General features: G+C 46.3%; 1 protein-coding gene and 1 pseudogene across 1 annotated transcript; both read right to left on the bottom strand.

Annotated features, from left to right (window-relative positions):
* Positions 1–364: 364 nt before the first annotated feature.
* Positions 365–1030, bottom strand: LOC144132885 (iris pseudogene; annotated as a pseudogene).
* A 1415-nt stretch (positions 1031–2445) lies between these two features.
* On the bottom strand, positions 2446–17102 carry LOC144134296 (iris-like). Its single transcript, XM_077667242.1, has 4 exons — positions 17091–17102; positions 6521–6808; positions 2757–2897; positions 2446–2715 (listed from the first exon to the last, which is right to left on the bottom strand). Exons 1-4 carry the CDS (start codon positions 17100–17102, stop codon positions 2446–2448), a joined length of 711 nt encoding a protein of 236 aa, XP_077523368.1.
* Between the last annotated feature and the right edge of the window lie 4614 nt (positions 17103–21716).

Raw genomic sequence — 21716 nt, 5'->3', positions numbered from 1 at the left:
GGCTGCTTACCGGAAGCGAAAATCGGAGGAACATCTCTGAAATTGCTGGAGCAAGAAAATCTTCACCCGTGAGTTTGTGGAAAAGCCATTGAAGTTTCTGTGCTGTGTGTGTGTGTGTAACACTATGACATCAATGCGACCTGGAAACTTAGGTCAATGTTTAATCATTGGGACACATCAAGCATAACCATGTAAAAAGGAAGCGCTATCTGCACGATATTCCGTGATTAACAGAGTTAAACCGTGTGTATTTTTTTCAGCACAAGAAGTTGTCTTTCGGTTTTTGAAATGACGAAGAAGACGTCGGCGAATGCAGCCTCTCTATGTACCGCGGAGCGCAAGCGTCTGAACGAGGAAGCACACGCGCTCAGGGTCTTCGCACGGAGCCCATCAGGAAGACGGCGTTCGACCGGCAGTGCCCGACGAGGAACATGAAGGGCCGGTTCACCACAAAGCGCGTGATGTCCCCAATCCCGGGGCCACCGCCGGCCACGTCATCAGCCAGAGGGACAGCGGGCTCTGCGCCTTCCTCTTTGACCTCCTGGAAGGCGCCATGAAAGAGGTCTGCTGGTCAGGGCTACTGGTCTCGAAGATCCCCGACAGGTTAGCCCGCGGCGTGAACAGATGGCGGACGCCCAATGTATTGAGGGCTTTGCGCAGTCGGAAGCGTTGCTGCATGACGAACTTGGGAAGCTTGAGCATGACGTTGGGCTTCTCGCGCTAACTGTGCAGTAGGTCTGAGAGCCTCCTGGTCCTGGTGGTCAGCCTCTACTCTAGCAGCGGCAGTCCGCCCATCTCGTCAGGCAGGAGCACGACCATGCAGGTCTTCCCACCCTCGTGCGACATCTCGAGGGCCGTGGCCTGCAGTTCGGTGCTGTGGCCCGTGCGTGAAGATCCGCATCTGGGTCATCATGTCCTCGATGACCACCGTCTGGCCGTCCACATGGAACTCTTCGGGCCTCGTAAAGGCCGGCTGCGCGTCCATCGTGAGAACGGGTTTATTTGTCTGTCCCTCATTATAATCATCATTAAACGGTATCCTGTGCAGGGCAAATGACACTTTCAGTACTCGCCTTATGGCCCAACGCGCCCAGCTGTGGACCTTTAAGCAGTTTCACTTCACCGAAATCCCTGCCGCTCGCATCAACTTCTATTACTCGCCGGCGTTTAGCGCGTTGTTTTCTTCCTCCTGATGCGAGTTATAAAGGCTTATATATACCAGGTGCTTCAGGGAAAGTGATCACTAATTTTTGAAATAAGGTTTATCATTATTATATAAATGAGAAGCAATTTGTGGTATAGTAATATAGGTGTTGGCGGATGTCAAAAAACAGGCGAATCGTCTTAACTAGCTAAGTAATTAACTAAATTCTAATAGTTAACTCTTTAACTAATACAAATAGGCACCTGATTGCAATTAGATATTTGTAGCCGTTCATTAGTAATAGCCATATTAGTTTTTAGAATTTCGAAAACGCCATTACTCCCGCCTCTGTGGCACGACAAAATTTGGCTATTTCGACTAGTTACGACCACTGGAAGGGTTGTTTTGCCTGATTACTTTTCGAAAGTGCATGCATTTTAGCACGATGCAGCCAAATTTTGTCGTGCCACAGCGGCGGGAGTAATGGCGTTTTCGAAATTTTAAAAACCTATAAGGCTATTATTAACGGCCGGCTACAAATCTTTAATTGCAATCAGGTGCCTATTGGTAATAGTTAAAAAGTTAACTATTAAAATTTAGTTCATCACTTAGCTAGTTAAGATGATTCGCCAGTTTTCTGACGTCCGGCAACGCTGGCATTACTGTGCCGGGAAAAGCTTCTGTTTACCTCAAAAACCCTATTTTTAAACACGAGTGATCACCATCCCTGAAACACCTAGCTGGTATATGCTCAAACCGCATTATGCAGTCATTGTTTGTAAACGCGGGAAAATATCCGATACAAGGCGACCATGCCAAGTCCATAAATGGGTGGAGCGCTAAGGAGTAGCCTTTTAATAAGGAGTGTGTATCTTGTCTTGCATTGTCACTTGCGGTGGCCTACAGCACTCTCATTAAATAAGGAGATTAAGAGTAAAAGTTAGAAAGTTGACAATTCAATATCAGTTAACCAGCCTGCTAGTTATACGTCTAGCTGTGTTGTGATTCATTACACTGGTGACACAATTCTGTGCCGAAAAAAGCGCTCTTCTAGCTCCAAAAGGTGATTCAACGTACACTCTTGTTCAAAAGCCTTAATGCCGAAGGACTTTCGCTTAAGCCGCATAACAGAGCCATTACGGAAACTATTAAAAACCAAATTACCTTGAAATGCTGGCAGAAGGTTTCTTCTTGCGGTAGAGAAGCTTCCTGCTTGACTTGTGTACTGAACGATTCGCTACACGGAGGAACACTCATTTCGCTGCAGCTGAACGCTGTGGCCTTAAGAATTTTGACCATGGCTACATGTGGTCTTGGAACAGGGCGGCCATGATGTGCGTGTGCGAGTCTGTCACGATTACAGGGTGCATGCCTGCAGCGCGACTCCCACGATCCCAGGAAGTATAGGCGGCACTCACGAGTGCCAGAACTATGGCGGGGCCCACGCTGACTTCTTTCAGCAGGTCGCGCACCCTGTCGGCCGTCTCGCGCTCCACGCACTGGTTGGCCTCGGCGCGTACCGCCTCGTGGCCGCCGGCAAAGTCGACCGCGCGCACGGCATCGCATCTTCGCTTTATGTGCCACGCAGGAAGGACAGGTAGGCCTCGTTTACCGAAAACCGCTGGTCGCTGTACAGCCGGTTGCTCAACCCGAAGGTTACCCGCAGCACCCCGCTCACGATGTGCGCCAACTCGGCTGTGAACTGGTCGTGGATCTGGCTGCCTTCGCAAAAGTGCAGCGCCGACGCCAGCTCCTGCGTGGTGCGTGTTCAGGCTGAGGGCACGGCTACTTCGTGCACAGTCTACGTGGAATTCAGCAAAAAAATTGTTAACCCTTCATTACCAAGTGTTGCATTAAAACACATAAATGATTTTATAATTATTATTTCAGACGGAAACTGCATCCTATACGGTACCACCCTTATAAAAAATGGCCTGTAGACAGTCTATAGACCTCATATCAACTCTGTTCCCTTTCTGTAGATATTTTTTTTTGTCTACAGAAAAAAGTCCACTAAAGTGTATGGCCATAAATCTATAGATTGTCTGTAAACTATGGGATTTGTATTGCCTATAGACTATTCTCCAGGATTAGTCTATAGACAGTCTATAGACATTATAGACAGAAGTCTATGTACAGTCTAAAGACTGTCTAAAGAAATTTTTGTAAGGGCAAACATCCAAAATAAAAATGGAGACCCCAATTCCAGCTTGAAAGCACTGTTCCAGCTGCTTTTTAAGCGGGAGTGGCTGGAAATGGCAGTTTCATTTCCACTTCTAACTGGAAGTGGAAGATATTCCAGGTGCACCTTGCTGGAAGTGCAAATTTTCCTGCTGGAGCTAACTGGTAGTGGAAACTTTCCTGCTGAAAGCAAGCAACATACCAGCTGAACGCAACTTCCGGCTCCATAATCCTGCTTGAGTTGAGGTGTTGAATGCTACAGGTGGGGTTAGCCTTGCTTTATCTGCCGGCAATTGCTCCACCGTAGCGTCCCTTCTGTATTAACAATGTCCTAAAGCCTGTCGCATCTACCCCGCTATGCGCAGTCTCTTATAATAGCACACATTCTCTCCCGCAGTCACAATCTATGTACACAATCAATTCACACGGTCCACATCACAGTCCACACCAGAAGTTACCATCTATGTAAATATTCAGTCACAGTAGAACATAGGCCATTGTAGTGCCACGATCGATACACACATTCACTCGCAGTATAACGTAGTCCATTCCGGAAGACACCATCTACGCACACATTCAATCACAGTAGGCCATAGCTTCAATTGCCCTTTTCCAGCTGAAAACCGTAGACATTCCGGCTGGAATTGGATGGTGTCCAGCTGGAAGGGCACGATTTCCGTTTACGTAATCCAGTCCTGTCGGAACGCACCGCATCTTGTTGGGCCGTGGAGTGGACATACCAAAAAGACCAGTGCCAGCGCAGAACAAAGAACACCCCTGGATCGGTATGGTAGATGGAGTTTACCATCCAGAAGCGACATGGGCTATGAGAGACGCCGTAGTGGAGGGCTTCAGATTAATTTCAACCAACTAGTGTTCAATAAAGGGATCATAAAATGGTATTTACAGAGGTTAAGAAAATCGCTTGAATTATCGATATGCCAGCATCCGTCCCTATATCGCAAACATTTTAAACGAGCTGCACCTTGCTGCGCCCCATTCTATTCGATTCATTTAGGCACGCCCGATAAAAAGTCTTGCTTCTCAGTGCAGGGTGTTGGGATTCAGGTAGCGTGACTGGGCCGGAGAAGAGACGAGGACGATCGGAGGAAGAAAACTTGGAAATCTTTATGCAAGGACTATTTACATAATGTACAAGTTGGGCAATTGAGAGTGCTTCTCAGTAAAGAGAGCTTCTTAGCAGTCGGGAGTCTCTGGTATCTCTCAAGAAGGGGGCTCTCTTCTGGTACCAAACCAGCAACTCCTTAATAGTCTTCGTATTCCCCAGTTCGAAGAATGATGTCCAACCACACGGTGGCACTGATGGTACCACCCACGGCAGGGCGGTCCTGATGTTTCCTCGCAGCTCGGTCGAGGGAAAGGGAACAGGACCCGGTCACGTTGTCGTCCACGCTGCCTCCAGGTGGGCGCGCACGTGTGTCCGGACCGCGCCCATGTTGACCCGTAAGGCGCCTGCATGACACAGGAATGCAGGCTGTCTCCCAGCAGGGGTTGAAAGATCTTGTACTGGTGACCGGAACGCGGAAGCTCTGTCGAAGGTGCGGCACTCGGGCAATTGTTCAACCCCAGCGTGACTGAAGGGGACCACACTGATACCGCACTTCGTCGTCTGAGGACCGGAACGAATACGCTTATGGTCGTTGCTGCTTCCGGCATTCCTGTTCGAACACGTGGGGACGCTATTGTCGTTGCTGCTTCCGGCATTCCTGCAGCCACGTATCCCCCAGAGGGCTCACCCACCCTCGCGGAGGTCCTCAGGGAATTCTCCCCATGCCCAACTTCGCCGAACTCCACAGCAGGAAGGAAGCGCGGGCACAACAAGGGGCGGCAGTGAACGCGCGGCGAGGTGTAGTCCTAATCGGTGACGAACAGCAGCTTTAAAAAGTTATTTTTAAGTTACAGAGTCCATGCAGAGCCTTTCAGTTTGACTCAAATAGTCACAAAGACCTAGAGTTAATTGGTTTCTTCCATAAGGTCGTGGCCAAATTCCATATGCAAGCATAGCAGGGTGCGGCAGACAGAAAGTTAGGTAGGCGGATGAGATTAAGGCGCTTTGCGGGGATACGATAGCCGCAACTGGCAAAGGACAGGGTTAACTGGATAGATAGGGAAAGGCCTTTGCCGTGTAGTGGGCTTAGTCCGGCCAATGATGATGATGACAAAGACCACCAGTACAGATTTGTGGCATTAGAATATGACCATCAAAATAATTTCATGGTCCCTTTTAGTGCGCATAGTCACCACACAGTACACGGGTGCTTTGTGTTTCGCCTCCATCGAAACGCGGCCCCAACGGCCTGGATAGAAACCGCGTCCTCAGGCCAATGTTGCCGAATCGTGGGAAATTTCCCATATCGTGGGAAAATCAAGCCACTGAGGCAAAAAGAGAATTTTGTTTAATAACCCATTGAAAATGTGGGAAATTTTGGTTTCGCTAAAGACCGGTGTTCTAAATGTGCTTTCTCGGGAAACGTACAGAGATGAAGGGAAAATGCTGTTATCATGGCTGCCTAACTAGTGTCGCGAGAAGAAATTTGACGATGTTTCCTTTTAATTTGCTGTCTAGCCTTGGATACAGAGCCCTGGCCCATTCAGGCTTCGAGTGCTGCGTCCTTGGATTTCTTCCAGCTGTAGTGGTAGTGACCTTTCCATTAATTACAGTATGTACGCATGTTGTTGTAAAGGGATTCCCGAAAATTTCTACGGTCTATACAGGAGAGGCTAGAAAGGAAATGGAAGTAGCCGAGCTAGTCCACGTCCCTATGAAACTAATAAAAACGAAGTGGTGATTGACGTTGATGTGATCAAGAACAACCCAGCCCGGATGTTCATTATTAATGGGCTTTGTATTTATTTTATTTCACTCATTCTTATATTTATTACCTTGGCTCTATTCACTCTAAAATGACTATATTTTGAAAAAATACATTTGTGGGAAAAAATGGGAAATTTTTCGTTGACAACTGAGAAAAACCAACTGGCCAATGAGGCAACACTGCCTCAGGCTCATCAGCAGAGCGCCCATCCATCGAGCCACCGCGGCGGGGCAGAAACTTCTAGCACTGTTCCTAAACCTCGCCTGTACTGCTTTTAACAAAACATCACAAACCTGCTAAACCAGCAGTATTACTTTAGAGGGCTAGACAGCACCCAAACACGACGTCAAGGGCATACCCCAGCCGTATCGCTGAGGGCACCGGCCAAGGTCATTGGTAGGGCAGCGGCAACACCGAACGGCGAAAACACCAGGTTGCCCCGAGCAGCACAGCTGGTTCCGGAGCTGGCGCCCAGGCTGCCGTCTTTGACGGTGCAGGCCGGTGCCAGCTGCTTGAAGAGGTCCACGGCGAAGCAGATAAGGCAGTTGCCCAGCGAGTGCGAATGCACGCCGGCTGCACCAGGGGTCCCGGTCGACAGCTGGGAGTAGTCGGGAGAAGCGGATGGCTGGCCATGGGCCGGCGGATTCTGGTTCGGCCGAGATACTAGCGCGAAAATGACTCATTTTGTAGATTTGAGCGAACGTGAATGGCGACACTGCCGGCGTTCTACTTCATCTGGCACGTTACTGGCTGCCGTACTAACTATGGCCACCAGATGCTTCGCTTCAGACTTCCCATTCTACTAAACCAACACACATTCTATAGTGGTCAAGCTTTCTCACTTTCCTTCAAAGCTATCCGCGAAATGTTTCTGTGAATATAAACGCATGTTTTCTCGGTGCTTTTGCGCCGGTTTTATACTTTCTGACTATTACAATCATAAATTACTACTCACACTATTCCACAAGAACAATAACACCCTCCCAACCTTATTGATGATGTATTAGATGCCGTATTATCAATGAAAATCTTCATTCCGTCCTATGAGAAGTCCTGTCAAGTGTACACTGTTTTCTTTCAATGTTTCTCTGTAGGATTGCCTTGAATTTGTCTGGACTATTTCGTTCCGTTTTTTTTTTTTTTGCAGTTTGCCCCGTCAAGCTGCTATTCGCAGCAGCTTTTTGCGGCTGCTCCTTTTCCTTGTACCGAGGGAAAAAATAAACTCATTATTATTATTATTATCTTCTTCCCCGTTCGAATTGGCACGTGCGGGTTGCTGGCAGATGCACGTGCGCTGCGCACTGAGACGATGCGTATTCACAGGCAGTGAATACGCTAGTCTATAAGACGTGCATGTATTGACGCACAGCCGCGCCGGCCGCTATGCTTGCGGTGCGTGCAGCAGAACTCCTGCATCGCAATCATGTTTTTTCTTGGCGTGTTGCGTTCAGACTGCAGCTTGGGACCGGCGTGCATCGAATATTCGGCCATTAGCAGCTGCGCACGATTGCCGTACAGTAGTAAACGAACGCCCGCAGTATGGCGCGGCGCGAGCTGGTCGAGTGATTGATTGTAAAACATTTATTGCGTCGAGAGCAGATTGCAGGAGACACATACTAGACGGCCGCTAGACCATGGCTGGCGGCGACCTTAGTGGCCCGCTAGATTGCCCGTCCTTGAATCTTAGTGTCCCAGCTGGCCAGCACGGCCTCCCACCGCTCGGGAGGAGGGAGCTGTATCAACTCCACTGGAGGCGAATCATTTGCGCAGTTCCAGAGAATCTGGTGGTATGTGGCCCTTTCACCACATTTATGGCAGTTTGGGCCGTACTGGCCAGGGTACATGAGGGCAAGCACTGCCAGATTCGGAAGGGAGCGTGTTTGCAGTCGGCGCCAGGTAACTTCCTGTGCTTTTGTTAACGATTTGTGGGGAGGGGGATATGCGCGCCTCTCCAGCCTAAAGTTATGGGTGATGTCATGAAATGAGATCAACTCGCCCCTCGTGAAATTCGGGTCGGAGGGCGCGCTAACCGCCCGGTCGACGAAACCTCGGGCTTGTGCGTGAGCCGCCTCGTTCCCTGGATCAGACGAGTGGGCCTGGACACAGATCAATTCAACTTCTGTAATCGGAAGGGGGGGGGGGGGGGGGGTGTCTTGAAGGATGCGGAGTGAGGTAGATGTGATACGTTGTCCCCTCGCGAAATTGCGAATGGTTGTTTTGGAGTCTCTGAATATAATATCAGCACGCGTGTTTGCTATAGCTAAGGCTATTGCCGCTTCCTCCGCCGTCTCGGAGGTGGTGGTTTCTGTCTACGCGGCCGCCAACGGGGCGCCGTTCCCGTTCACCGCGACCAGTGCAAACGCTTTTCTCGGGGTTTGCCGGTATTCGGCTGCGTTCACGTACGCCACGTTGTCATTTCGGCCGTATTTGATGTGTAGAACGCGAGCCCTCGAGGTGCGTCGGCCTTCGTAGTGCGCGGGGTGCATGTTCTTGGGTAGGGGCTTAATCAAAAGAGGTTTCCTGATGTGCGTGGGTAACTGCGTTTTCGCGTTCCTCGCTGGTCGAGAAACAGACGTAACGAGTGAGTGAATAAACGTTTATTGAAGAGGATGGTGGCTTGAACGCATGCAGATGGCCCTGAGTCCAGTGCTCCTGAGGCTTCTGCCGACCTTCCTGCGATGACAAGGAGCGGTGCCTGGTCACTGAGGCGTGCGATCGTCAGCTACACCTCACACAGATCCGGAGTCGCATTATGCGGCTTTAGATGGTGAGGTTTGTGGGGACATGTACATGTGATATGTGTTAAGGTTGGGGTGTCGCCACACCATGGACATTTGTCTTCGTAAGGTGTTGGGTGTAAGGTTTTTAAATAGTATAGGTTAGGATAGGCGTAACGATGAAGGTTGGTCGCAGGTTAGTTTCCTCTTGGGGGTTGTTACTAGCACCTGAGGACTTTGAACCTCCGTTCACGTCTAGGTCGCCAACTACGAGCTCCCAGTAGCGCACACCACGTGTGTCCCCCCCCCTACGGAGGCACGGTGGCTATGCAAATCAGAATTCAACACAGAACAGGGCGCTTTGCCCCGGTGCTAAGTGTTCATTAGGCATTCGCTAAAACTGCTGCCTGCTGAGATGATCGACGACCCTATAGGCGTTTGGTTTGGTCTTGCGAAAGACGGGGCAAGGTGTCGACAACAACAGAGACAGCGGCTCACTGTCATCTTTCTGTTTCTGTTTCGGCTTACTTGCCGTCGCCTCCCGTAGCGATACTGCTAAGGTACTGTACTCGCCTGACCTCGTGTTTGAGCGCTGTCCAGCCGACGAGCTCTCTTAAGTGATACTGCTCAAACTATAGCTCGCTCGAGAGAGGTGTCCTTTGCTCAACGCTTGCATTGGCGCATGCTTCTCTTATGCGGCCCTCCAGTTTCGCAGAAGCTCTGCTTTCAGCGACCACTATCCGAGCTTCGATTCTGGAACCCAGAGGTTAGGAATTACCGAAGGCCGTATGGCCTTCTTGCTGGCGAGTCGTGCAGTGGAAATGAACAGTCTGCGCGCGATTAACCGAGCGGTCCAATCTAATTGGAAATGTGTGGTTTTTCAAAAAAGGAAATGGCGTAGTAATGGTTTCACATCTCGGTGGGCACTTCAATCGCGCAGTGAGGGAAGAGATAAAGGAGGGAAGGAATGTAGAAAGTGGTGCTGTATTGGAGGGCTCCATAGTAATTTCGGCCACCTGGGCATTTTTGGAAATTACTCAAAATCTTCCCTGCAGCACCTGGCATACACTGAATCCAGCCAATTCTATTCTCACGCAATTTGCGTATATGCTTTTAAAGGTTTTAACGTCAACGGGCCAAAAATAGAGATAGGCTTCATGTCCACCGGAGAAGGCAAAAAAAAAAAAACTCACTGCTATGTCTGTGCAATGGTGACAACCGCTAGGAGCCATTCGAACATTTTTACAAAATAAATTTACCTTCAACTAGTAATCTTCCGTCTAAAGAAGCTGTTTGTTTGAAAACGTGAAATATTTCTATGCTGTATAGATTACAGAAGGGAACACCTACCTGAGCGTAGGTTGGGCAAGGACCTCTCTACGTATATTTGCAGAAGGAAGAGATTCAGAACCGACGGCACACAGTACATCCAAAGAGAACGTTTATTGAATGTAGCTGCACAACAAGAACAATAATGCCAATAACAAAAAAGAATTGCAAAATTCTGCCCGTTAAATGAAGAAATATTCAATTTAGACATGCAGCTCATTGGAAAGCAGTCTTACTTTCCACACGCAATAAACAGTGTGCTGCATGATATACAGTGTAAACATGAGAACACGAGCTGCTTCATCAATGCACTACAAAAGGGCACTCACGAATCAGTGCATTGCAAATCCACGCGTGTCAGCCATGCATGTGCATTTGAGGTATTGCAAGAGAGCTTCACAACAAATCGTCGCTACGAATTCTAGCGAACCAGCCTATCGAGCCAAATTGACACCATTGTTCAAAACCGCATGTCTAATCCTTCATTAAACTGAAACCTAGTTATAAACTTCAGAATCGAAGGCATGTACGAACTGACTAGTCAGGTGTTTTAACATAAATTTTTTATTCTCTCTGTTCTTATATATACAGAAGTAATCTTGACTGGAGGAAGATAAGTAGTAGAGGCTGCGCTTGAGTCCTTTAATGTTCTTTTGTTTGCATCCCTCACTCACTCAAAAACCCGAACACATGCAAAAGTAGAACAGCCAGAATGACGACCTTGTTATGCAATGATATGAACACTGAGCAGCATGAGGAACCGACAACAACCAAGCACCCTGTACGAGTTTTATTTTTATTTACCTTTGCACTTATTGCTTCATAATGCTCTGTGTTGTCCTAAGCGGTTGTAGTCGATCAGAACTCCTCCTCCGGGTTTTTACAAGAGAGGATAAGTTTTGTTAGGTGGAGGAAAGCGTCGTCATCTTTGACCCATTTGTTATGTCTGTTCACATCTAAAAAAGAGAAATAAGACCCAAATCCTTTTCTTAGTGGGCCTTACGCGTGTTTTACAGTGATTTTCGGTCCTAATCGTTTTGAGCCATGACCCACCAATGGGCTATCGAAAGATTTTCTTGTGCGTGGCGTCACCCACCAGTGCGCTTCCGCCGAAGTCAACTTGTTTAAAGCGATAAGAGATCACAATTGGAACCTGGCATGCCTGTTTTTGAAGGCTCTGAAAAATCAGAGCTCTCCCACGACTTTATAGCACCATTCAGTTTACGTGCTACGCAGCAGGAATTCACAATATGACCCGCCGGTGAACAACGATTGGGAGCAGTTAAAGAAACCCGCCATTCTTGTCATTCCCTTGTGGGTGCTTGCAGGACTGCGAGAGAATGCGCATGCGTTTTCTCTTTGCTATCATCATTATCATCTGGGCAAGGTTTCGGTATGACGCCGAAACATGTACGAACTTATTCACTCAGCGTATTCTATATGTTTAATTTACTACAGAGCGCAATGCCATTAACAACTGAAGAACAATTTTAGCCACCTGACATGTTATAAGTAACAGAGCTATAATTTACAAATACCAACATAAGTTTCAGTACCAAAATTAGGAAACACGTTCCTTTGCAAGCAATACGAGTGCACAGATTACCTTTTATCTCAAGAAATGCACATGTGTACGGACATTCTCTTGTAACTCGACTTATGATTCGAAACCATATAACAGTGCTTTCTCAGGAATTACCCAAAACGTCAATGCAGAAAGTTTCGAAGATTTTCATGTGATAATTTTCCTGAACATTCTTATCACATTTGAATTATCAAAGACTAGCTTACAATCTTGTCGCCTGCAGCTATTAGCCAGATGTCCTCCTCAACTCTAGCCCTAATCACAACATGATGCTCTTCAAATCAGTCATTGAAGTACCGTCCTGTATCCCTATAGCGTCTCCTGCAGCTCAACGGGATACTGTAGAGAACGCCCGAAGTACATTCGACAAGACTTGTGGCGTTTCTTTTTTCAAATTGTAGTGTTTTACGTTGTCTGTCCGCAGCAGGGCACATGCGGGACAGTTTACCAGGGGCTGTGAATACCACGCGAACATCACGGCTTTCCTATGCTTCTCTCACGCTGTGTGACGCGTTGTGCACATGCAGCATCACGACAGGCCCCAATTCAGGGCAGTTTTTCTTTCTTTTTTTTTTACAAACGTAGGAGGACATCTGTACTATACAATTGTCGGTGACATCATTCTGAGACAGGATTGCAGCAATAAACCGTGACTAAAAGGTTCTGACAAGACGCTAAGCGTGAAATGTTGAAAGTTTTCGTCATTTACCACATCGGCGATTCTTACTTGAACACGGCTTTGATACCTATATATAAATCTAAACAAAAAGAAGTGCGAAATCAGGAAAAAAAATAATGACACGTCTTAGTGCGTTAAAAACGCCAAGTTTTGTGTTCACGAGTGTCACTGATTTACAACTTTACACTCGAAAAGTAACGAAGAAACAATGTCAGCTCATGCACTTTTCAAGCCTACCGACGTGCATTCACCAAAACTTAATCGATGATCAGCGTTTGTGTCCTTGTCATCTGTTCATTTTTTGACTACTTTTTGCGCTGAGAAATGCCTCTTTTGCCCACAGAAACCAGCAAGAGCCCAAATTTCAGCTCTCATTAATTGAGCAGTTGCTTGAGGGGATTGTACTTTACACGGACAAATAGAAAAGCCTCTTTGAAATGAACTTACAGTTTGTCTTGATCGCAGATGGGCATCAATCCGTCCGATTATCACCCTCACTCATGCACATACACCTTCTCTGTTATGTCTAAAGCAGCACACTTTCATACTCCCTAAAGCAAACTGAAATATAAGCGGATAACATTTTTTCAATTATATACATTTATATAGAATAACGTCACATTTCAGCACTGTTTTATCGCCGTCTTACGCGTACATACAGGCCAAACTATCGCAAACATTAAACATTAGCCAGGTGCTCTATGTTCAGCGTAAATATCTGTGCACATCAAAGCGCAGATTCGAGAGTTATGTTGTCATACAAGTTAGGCTTGAGCGTTTATTTTTTTATTTATGATTCACTGCAACAATCAAATCAAAACTTCCAGCTGCAGGTGCAAGCGTTATCAATAATAAAATCAAATGGCAGCAGCTTTTTATTTGTCATTAAAATGTAATTTGCAAAAAAAACGCATTTCAAAACTTCAGATGATGCAAATTTTTCTGGAAAATACCTTGGTGAAGAAGTTGCACACTGCTATAACTTCGACCGCGCTACTTTTAAGCCTAAAAACCGGCTTTTCTATATCCGTACATTAAAGAGCTGTACCAAAGTGCACGCAACGCGTCAGCTTCATGTACCGATGTTTTGTAGCGATAGCTACATTACGGTAGCATTTCGAGCCTTCAGCGTGGCGGCGCTGCCACCCTGTGGCGGTGCCGCAACGCTGTCACGTGGTTGTTCACGTGGTGCGGAGCAGCTGCCGGCGGCGTGGCTGATCACGTGGTCCGTCACGTGGTTGGTCACGTGACCAAGTTACACTCGGCCACCTGTAGCTATCGCGTCACTCCAGGTTTAACTAGAGCTAAATCACCGCCAATTTTTTTACTTTCATATACTGCACTACTGCTCTCCTCTTTGTACCTGTCGTAGAACTGTTGTATATAAAGTGAACATATTTCCTATTATAGGAGGCAAATATAATTAATGTTTGAGCTCAGTGCATGGGTCCATGTCGAGCTGAGAAGTCAAGTTCAGAAGTGCTTGACAATGTATCTTTTTCTACTCGAGTGAATCAAACAAATAATTTGTATTCCAATTAATTTTAAAGACAAATTTCAGACGCGCCGGGGCCGTGCCTTTCTAATTTCAGCTCCACGAAAAACACAGCAAAAGAGAGCGCAAGGAGACCGCTAAAGCAAGCGAGAAATACAGACAGTTCGTGAATATGGGTCAAATCCGACTTCAGGTAATCTTCCGCCGGATTTTCAATAAGTTCTTTGCGAAAGGGGCAATTCTTCCACAACGTGTGAGGAGGGTACAGAGAAGTCTCGAGCAAGCGAAGTAAAATATAATTGTAGTCTGCTGCGTAGGCGTAATCTTTGCGGATTCCTACTACCTCCATCACGAGACTCATCGGCTCGCGGGATTCTACGTACTCTCGCCTGTAGCGTGCGCGCATGCATTCGTCCAGTCCCGGAATAAAACACGCGAAGCCCGGCCGTCGTGCACATTGCAAACAATCCGCAAAGGTACCAAATATAAGACGCGGGTGGTAATGGTTCCCGGTTATGAATGTATTGAAAAGTTTCATGTATATAGAGTGGCGAAAGATCGTGACGTTTCTGTGATAGCCCAGATACACGAGGTTGTCCAAGTAAAGGCAAGGCGTGAGTTGATCGTCGTCCAGTGCAGTTTCCAGCTGGTCCAAAGTGTCTATAAAATCTGGCGGCATGACAGCCGTCAGGCGAGAGGTCAGTTCTCCCCGGAGAAAAACAGAAACGGGCATTATTGTTAAGAGCCAAACAGCTAGAAACGCTTTCCGAGATGACCACGTGCGGCGCAGAGTCCTTCCTCGGCGGCCGTTATCAATCGGCGCAGACGTGGAAAGAAACGAGGCTACGAGAAAGAGCACCGAGTCAGAGGTCGAAAGAGTTCTCGCCAGATTCGAACAAATTGCCGCTGATCGTGACAAGCAACGAGGCAAGCATACTGGCGGAAATTAGCATAAAGAGCCAGCGTGAGTTTGTCAAGACGCCAAAGAAAGAAATTCAGTGGTTGTACGAGCCTCCCCACGTGTAGAACAACTCGCGGCTGTGCTCCAGAACAGGCGAAAAATAGTAGTCAGTGAAGGCATTTTCTGTAGCTGACAATAGTGCCATTACAGCATCAGCTTCGCCACGATGTATTCCTCTGACTGTGGCACGAACATCTGGATACATCTTGTACCGTATCGTAGCGTTTTTAGCTCGAAGCGCCGTGTATAAGATGTCGTACTTCTGTAATTGGCACGAGTTTGTTGTGACTCCTCGATAATTTTCAACTGGGTAACAGGACAACCTGATCTCTTTCAATTCAAGCGGGAGCCTAAAACGTCTCCCCCTTCTGCTGCCTCGGAGAGAACACATTCGATAGAACACAGACGCTGCCCACCCGGCTTGACGGCTTCTTTTCCAACCTACTGAGCTCAAGTAGCGTGCACTCCCAGCGCACAGGGAGAAGCCAGAATTCAGAGCGTCTATTCCTTTGGCATTTAGAAAATCGGGACCCTTGTGAAACACGACCCATTCTGTCAGATAAGCTGACAAAAAGTCGGCCAGATATCGTCGAACGCACGACGCCTTCCCCGTGTGGGTGCCCACAACCACAACGAGGCTTCGCACGTTCAAAAATCTGTTCCTCCGAATAGCATCTGCGAATCCTTTCCCGTATTGAGACCACCGTGTAGCCTTTTTCGGAAAGGCGCGCATCAAATAATCGTCTAAAGCAGTAGTCCGTTTCCCACACGTAAGAAAAGCAACCACGTCATTAGGGCGGATCATTCCCTCGAGAAATGTGGAGGCCTTTCTAGCGAGTTGTATGGAGAAGTGCGGCTGAAGATGGTGTCCGCGCCACGACTTATTCGCTGCATCTTGTGTGTTGACTGGCACGACTATGACCACTAGCATACATATCCAAGCCTGAAGCTTCGTCATAGGGCTTTTTGGTTGTTGCTCCTGCCACTTTTTAAATCTCGCCGTTTTTATGCGTCAGATGTCGAACACTCGAAACCTCTGCAAACCGCTGCCTGTTCAGATTTTGTGCAGAAAAATCCACGCACAAACTTTAACACGCGCTGAACATTTTTGCATGTGTCTTGTCTCTAGAATACTGTTTGTGCATCAAAAATAGAACCCAATTTGTTTGCGTCAAGTGCAGTTATGTCTTGGTGAAGATCACAGGAATCTAACTAGCTCGAATTAAAAGTTGATAACAGTGGTCCTATTTTGCAAGAAAGAGATTGCACTTCAGAAAAAAACAACACTGATTACAAAACTCAGTTTCACAAGAGGCTTGGTTTTGTATTGCTCAGGAAATTATATCAAGAGAAGTTGTTGACGTCTGCTGTAGAAGATGTAACGTTTTGTTCAAGGGTACTGTACAGTGTTTACCTCGAGTTCTGCTAATAAAGTACGTCGTGGCAGTCGTGAGAAACTTTCAGCGTGTAGTGTAACCGCTAATGGGACTTTAGAGCACAGACTAAAAATTTTGTTAGTGTGAAAAAACAAATTAAAAATGGAGTAATTTGTCCAGAGGACAAATGATCGGACTGCTTATATGATGGTAGTCTTCGTTGGTCGAGTGATGAAACCTCGATAAAACGACGTTGATACGATTGCTGTGGTTTGTCTCCTTCAGCAGGTCAGTGTTCAAGGCCCCAATGTTTTATGGTGCCGACAATGCCTTCCCGGAAAAGATTCATCGTCTGGAATGCAAAAATAACATAGACATTACGGTTTACATTGGTTAGAGTCTGAGCGGCAGCTGCTAAGGTATTTGTACTTTACGATATGTTGTGTTAGAGAACACGAGAGCGACATGACTTCTATACAGTTCTGGAGAAATTTTTTGTCTTCCACACAGTCTTTCGTCAAGGTCTGCTCTCCAGTTCACCGCTCTAGAAGCACAGCGCAGCCGATCCTATCCTAGGGTCCATTCATATCTCTCTCTCTCTCTCTCTTCCCCTCTCTCCTCAGGCGGCGCGTTTCGCAGGTAACCGCGTTCCAGATGGGTACCGTGGTACGCGTTCCTCTACTTTCTCCATAACCTCCTCCTCTCGCCGTGCCCTCCTTCCAAGACAATCGTCTTTCTCATTCATGGGGTACTAGCCTCTGGTTGGTTTCTATGGCAACCACGTACCAGTTGCGCCATCTCACGCTCTTCCCATAATGCAATGATCCTCCTACCGTAATGATCCTCCGGTTGGGAAGTTCTCCGCTCTGCTGTAGTAATCATCTTCGAGAAAAATCAAGCAAAACATACTGGATGGCTAAACGTGGCGGCCTTAAGCAACATGCGGAAGATGTGTTTCATGACAACCTGACTGCCAAAACAAAAAGTGCTTGTGGCTTGACAAGCCTGTTGCTCCAGACAATCAATATGAATATCTTAATGCAGCTAAAAGGTCATGTACCGCCTGCCTCATGGCTGTTTCTTTTTTATATTTGTTTAGTCGTTTTGGATCTACGAAATAAACAAAACTGATGACAATATTAATACAAATCTAGCGCAGAGCATAATATTTGGAACAGCTATAAGATATGGTTGTGAAGCCCTTATTGATAGGCCCACTTGAGTAAGCGGGCTGACAGAAACATTTATAAACGTATGTTTTACAAAATTTTACATAATATTGAATTTAGTTGACTGAATAAAAAAGGAAAATCAGTCTTTTACCTAGTAGAATTCTTATCTATGCACAATGGCACCCGTTTCGGCAGGGAGTCCATAAACTTTTTTTGGCAATGGGATCGGTTATAGCGGCGTTTCGCTTCCGTTATCGGTCTTTTGTTCTGAACAAATGATTTTATTATCAGAAAGCCAGCTTTTCGCCGAACGAAAGCTTGTGCACATTTGAGAACAACTGAGGTAATGGACTATCAGAGCCGCAGCCTTGATACACTGCCCGAACGTTTTTTGGGACTCCCGTAAATATACCGAGGAGCAGGTATAAAGCAAGAACGCGGTAATACTCCACTATTAGCAAGAGTTATTGGGGTCAATATATGGCTAGTGCATTTCCGCGCAGTTTTCCATGCGTAAATGTGCAGTTGCTAATGGCGAATATTTGAGGATGGGTAAGAGCAAAGGCTGCTGATTTACTGCATTCAGTCCAGGTGACACGCGTACGGGTAAGCTTAACACGCTCTTCTGGCAGATTTGGCCAAATATTGCTTTACATTAAAGGGTCAGAAACGGTAACTGCGAACAGTAGAAAAACATGAAACGCCCCTCGTATGAATAAGGATACTGGTAAAGAATGCTCCGTATGTATTTATGAATATAAAAGAAAGCCCTGTTTGCATGCTAAAGGAAGATAACGACTGTAAGTCCGACGTTAAGCTTTAGAATCATTTTCTTTATTTTAGAAGCTCCGTTTATCCTCAAATGCTATACGCTATAGAAAATTTCGTGTTACCCGCGCACTCTTCAGGACTTAGCCACAAAGCTCCATTCATCGCAGGTACAGCAAATACAGGTTTTCTTTTTGTGACTTAGCAGAATGCAAACGTTAAGTAAAGAATACCTATAAAAACTAACAGCATAAAGTCTGAAACCCACGAACGTAAAACACAACAGCTCTGTGTCCCACGCACAAGCTTCTTTAAACGATTCTATGAATGAGTACATTCAGGTGTAGGGCTTTAAAAGGCAATCTCAATTGAAGTAATCACGCTAAGGCACTGTGATAGAGAACTAGGTATTCTCACAGTGCGCAGCGAGCAGTGAGAAGTCAGATGTTTTTCTGGTTTTGGAGAATGGCACATAGAACCAAGGGGACAGACCATGCAGACGAAGAGAAGCAGTCGCTATGAATTCTACCCTTAAAATGAGCCAACAAGCCCAAGTATCTACCCTTCTGAGAAGAAAGGACTTTCTTCTGGCGTGCTGATGGTCCGTTATTTTTTCTGTTGCGTTAAACCTTTGATTGCTGGCATTTTAATAAAGTTATTCCTATCATAACAGATCAATGCAGCACACCATCCTCAGTTTACCAGGTCATACCATGTTCCTGTTTATTTAGGACCGTACTTCATTGTTTACAGCAACAGCTTCCCTTCCCAAAATATCCAAAATTGATGTTACGCTTTGATTGAAAGCTCTCAAGTCCCAAATGCAACGTTGGCTGTAGGTCACACCTTTTGACAATAAATTTTTTCTTGCAGATATTTACTGAAAAAATGGCTGCAGCATTAGCAAATGCAGTGGAGCAATCAACACGCAGTTAAAAGGGATATCGGCGGAGTCGGTGTTTGCCGAGGGTAAATGCAACCACGGTAAGGTAGACATCTCTCGTAATGGTGGCCACGGCGTAGAGCACATGCCTCAAGGAGATCCTGACAGCCTTTTCAAACGTCGTTATATTGATTTTGTAATTAAGATTAACAAAGAAGCTGCTGTAAACATGGATTTACATCCTTACCAATAATCTAGCGTTTTTTGCTGTCCTCTCTGCAAAAAAACACCGCAACGCTGTGATAGTGATGGAGCATCAAGCAATGCATGCGTGTTGCACTGCAAAAGACAGACTGCATTATATCTTGGTACATATATCATATGTTCCGAAGAAACATGGCGCTGGGAAATCGACTCGTGGTGGATTATATTATTCCACAAAAATTATTGAACGGCGCTTATTTTTTCTTGAAAGGTGCTTCTCCAATGTGACCACGACGCCTTACAAGTTGATGCACATTCTAATAAGAATAACGAGGATCCTGATAGACTGTAAAGTTTGTGCCCTTGCCTAAAGTAACGATTTTGCGTTATTCATGAGATCACATGGATGCATCGGTGTACATTAAGATCAAACTGCATAGAATCCCAGTATAATTGGAGAGGAAATTTCCCGTGAATAAATGCTCATTGATGCGGGTTTCTCGTCAAGAAGCTATAGGTGAAGCATTATAAAGAAATACTCTGCAATTAACAAATTTCGGCATGCTGCGCCCAGCAGAAGCATTTGTGTTCGATGGATCGCTGAGATAACGTTTCATCAAAAATAGACGCCTCTCTAAGCGACAGCCAGCAGAGGGACGTTCGTCATATCTTCGACACGCATTATGATCGACATTCCAACTCTTCCTGAGCCGGCAATGCGTAATCAGTGAGTTTTGAAGGAAAGGAATGAGGATGGAAGAAGAGGTACAGACAGATGGGCGCAAAGATCTTCAGTATGTGTGGTGTCCTAGTCCGCGCAGACCGTGTTGTCCTCCAGATAATTCGTACAAAGATCTTCCCCATCAGCTAAGGAAGCGGCAGTGCTACACCACTGCATCTGTTTGATTTGCGGAATTTGTTGTTGAAATGACTAGAGATCGGAGTCCATCTTTCACAGATACCTTCTTCCCTGCCTACAATGGTGTACTGTCTAATCTTTCACCGTTTATTGGTATAGCACCATTCCAAAGGGAAGCCCGCACCCTTCAAAGTAAACCGGCCGGGTTACTGGTGGTCCAGGAATCAAACTCAAGACCTCCTTAATACAAGTCGGACGCTCAACCATAAAAACCACTTACAACAACTACTACTACCTCCCGAATACAAGACGGATGCTCAACCACAATTCCACTGCTTCGGTTGGCAATGTGTATACACAGGACAGAACTTCACCCAAGCGACCTCCACTGCTTTTATCTCCCAAATCATCGTTCAATTTTTATACGCGACACTAGCGTAGCGTGTTATGCAGACGTGCATTGTTAGCACAAAACTACAGAGATTGGTCAGCTGTCCGGTGCTATAATACTGGTGATCGCGTCTCAAAACCTTCTTATTCTTTGCTGCCATCGGGAAGAAGTGTGCTTGCAGTTGATAGACAGCAGGAAATTATGTATTAAAAATTGCAACCTCTTGTGTCGGCAGATATCGACGAGCTAAGAAACAGAAATGTCTGCTTCACTGCTTTGCTTCCCTCTGCCTGTTTAGGCGACTGCTCGTAAAAACGATCGAGCGGCGCGCCTCTAAACGCAGTCTTAACACAGAGACAAAAACGCTCGTAGAAGTACTGTGACGTATAGTGGTTCACGCAGGCCGTTAGCATGGAAGAGAGCCGGCCTTGTGTCAAACTCGAGGAGTAGTAATTGACTGAACTATAAATAGTGAGGATACCGGAAGGTGTGTTATATAGGCGCTCGACGAATTAAAGAATCTTGGTCGGTCGAGACAGTACTTATTTTCGGTTTTATGGGGTTTGATGTCCCAAAGTCATTTTTATTCCTATGCAAATAAATTATTCATTTTTTATTAATGCAACTCAGGATATGAGGGACGCCTTAATAGAGGGCTACAGATAATTTGGACCACATGGCGTTCTTTCACGTGCTCTGACTTCACACAGTGTGTTGGGCCTCCAGGAGTTCGCCTCCATCAAAATGCGGACTCTGTGGCCGGTATCGAACCCGCGTGTTTCGGGTCAGCAGCCGAGCACTCTAACCATTGAGCCAGCATGGCGGTGCCACACTAATATTAAACGCGAGTACAATCTTTTGTGATAAGGCGCCTACACCCCGTTGCCGATCTTGAGCATCGAAGTGCAATGCTATTTGGTTGCTGCAATCACCTCCCCCCCCCCAAAAAAAATAAAAAAAATGAAAGTGACACGGCCGGGTGCCCGCGGCTTTTAGCAAAAAATATCAAGAAACAAATATTTGAATTCATTTAACCATTACGTCCTTCAAATTATGCACTGCCGATATTTTTTGGCGTAAATAATACGGATAATATGCCTTAAGGGTCTCGACATCGAGGTAAGCCGGACAAGTT

Source organism: Amblyomma americanum, chromosome 5 (assembly GCF_052857255.1).
Source record: "Amblyomma americanum isolate KBUSLIRL-KWMA chromosome 5, ASM5285725v1, whole genome shotgun sequence".
NCBI classification, from domain to species: Eukaryota; Metazoa; Arthropoda; class Arachnida; order Ixodida; family Ixodidae; genus Amblyomma; species Amblyomma americanum.
Note: the sequence above shows the minus strand (reverse complement) of the source record. Positions and strands in the feature narration are given on the sequence as shown.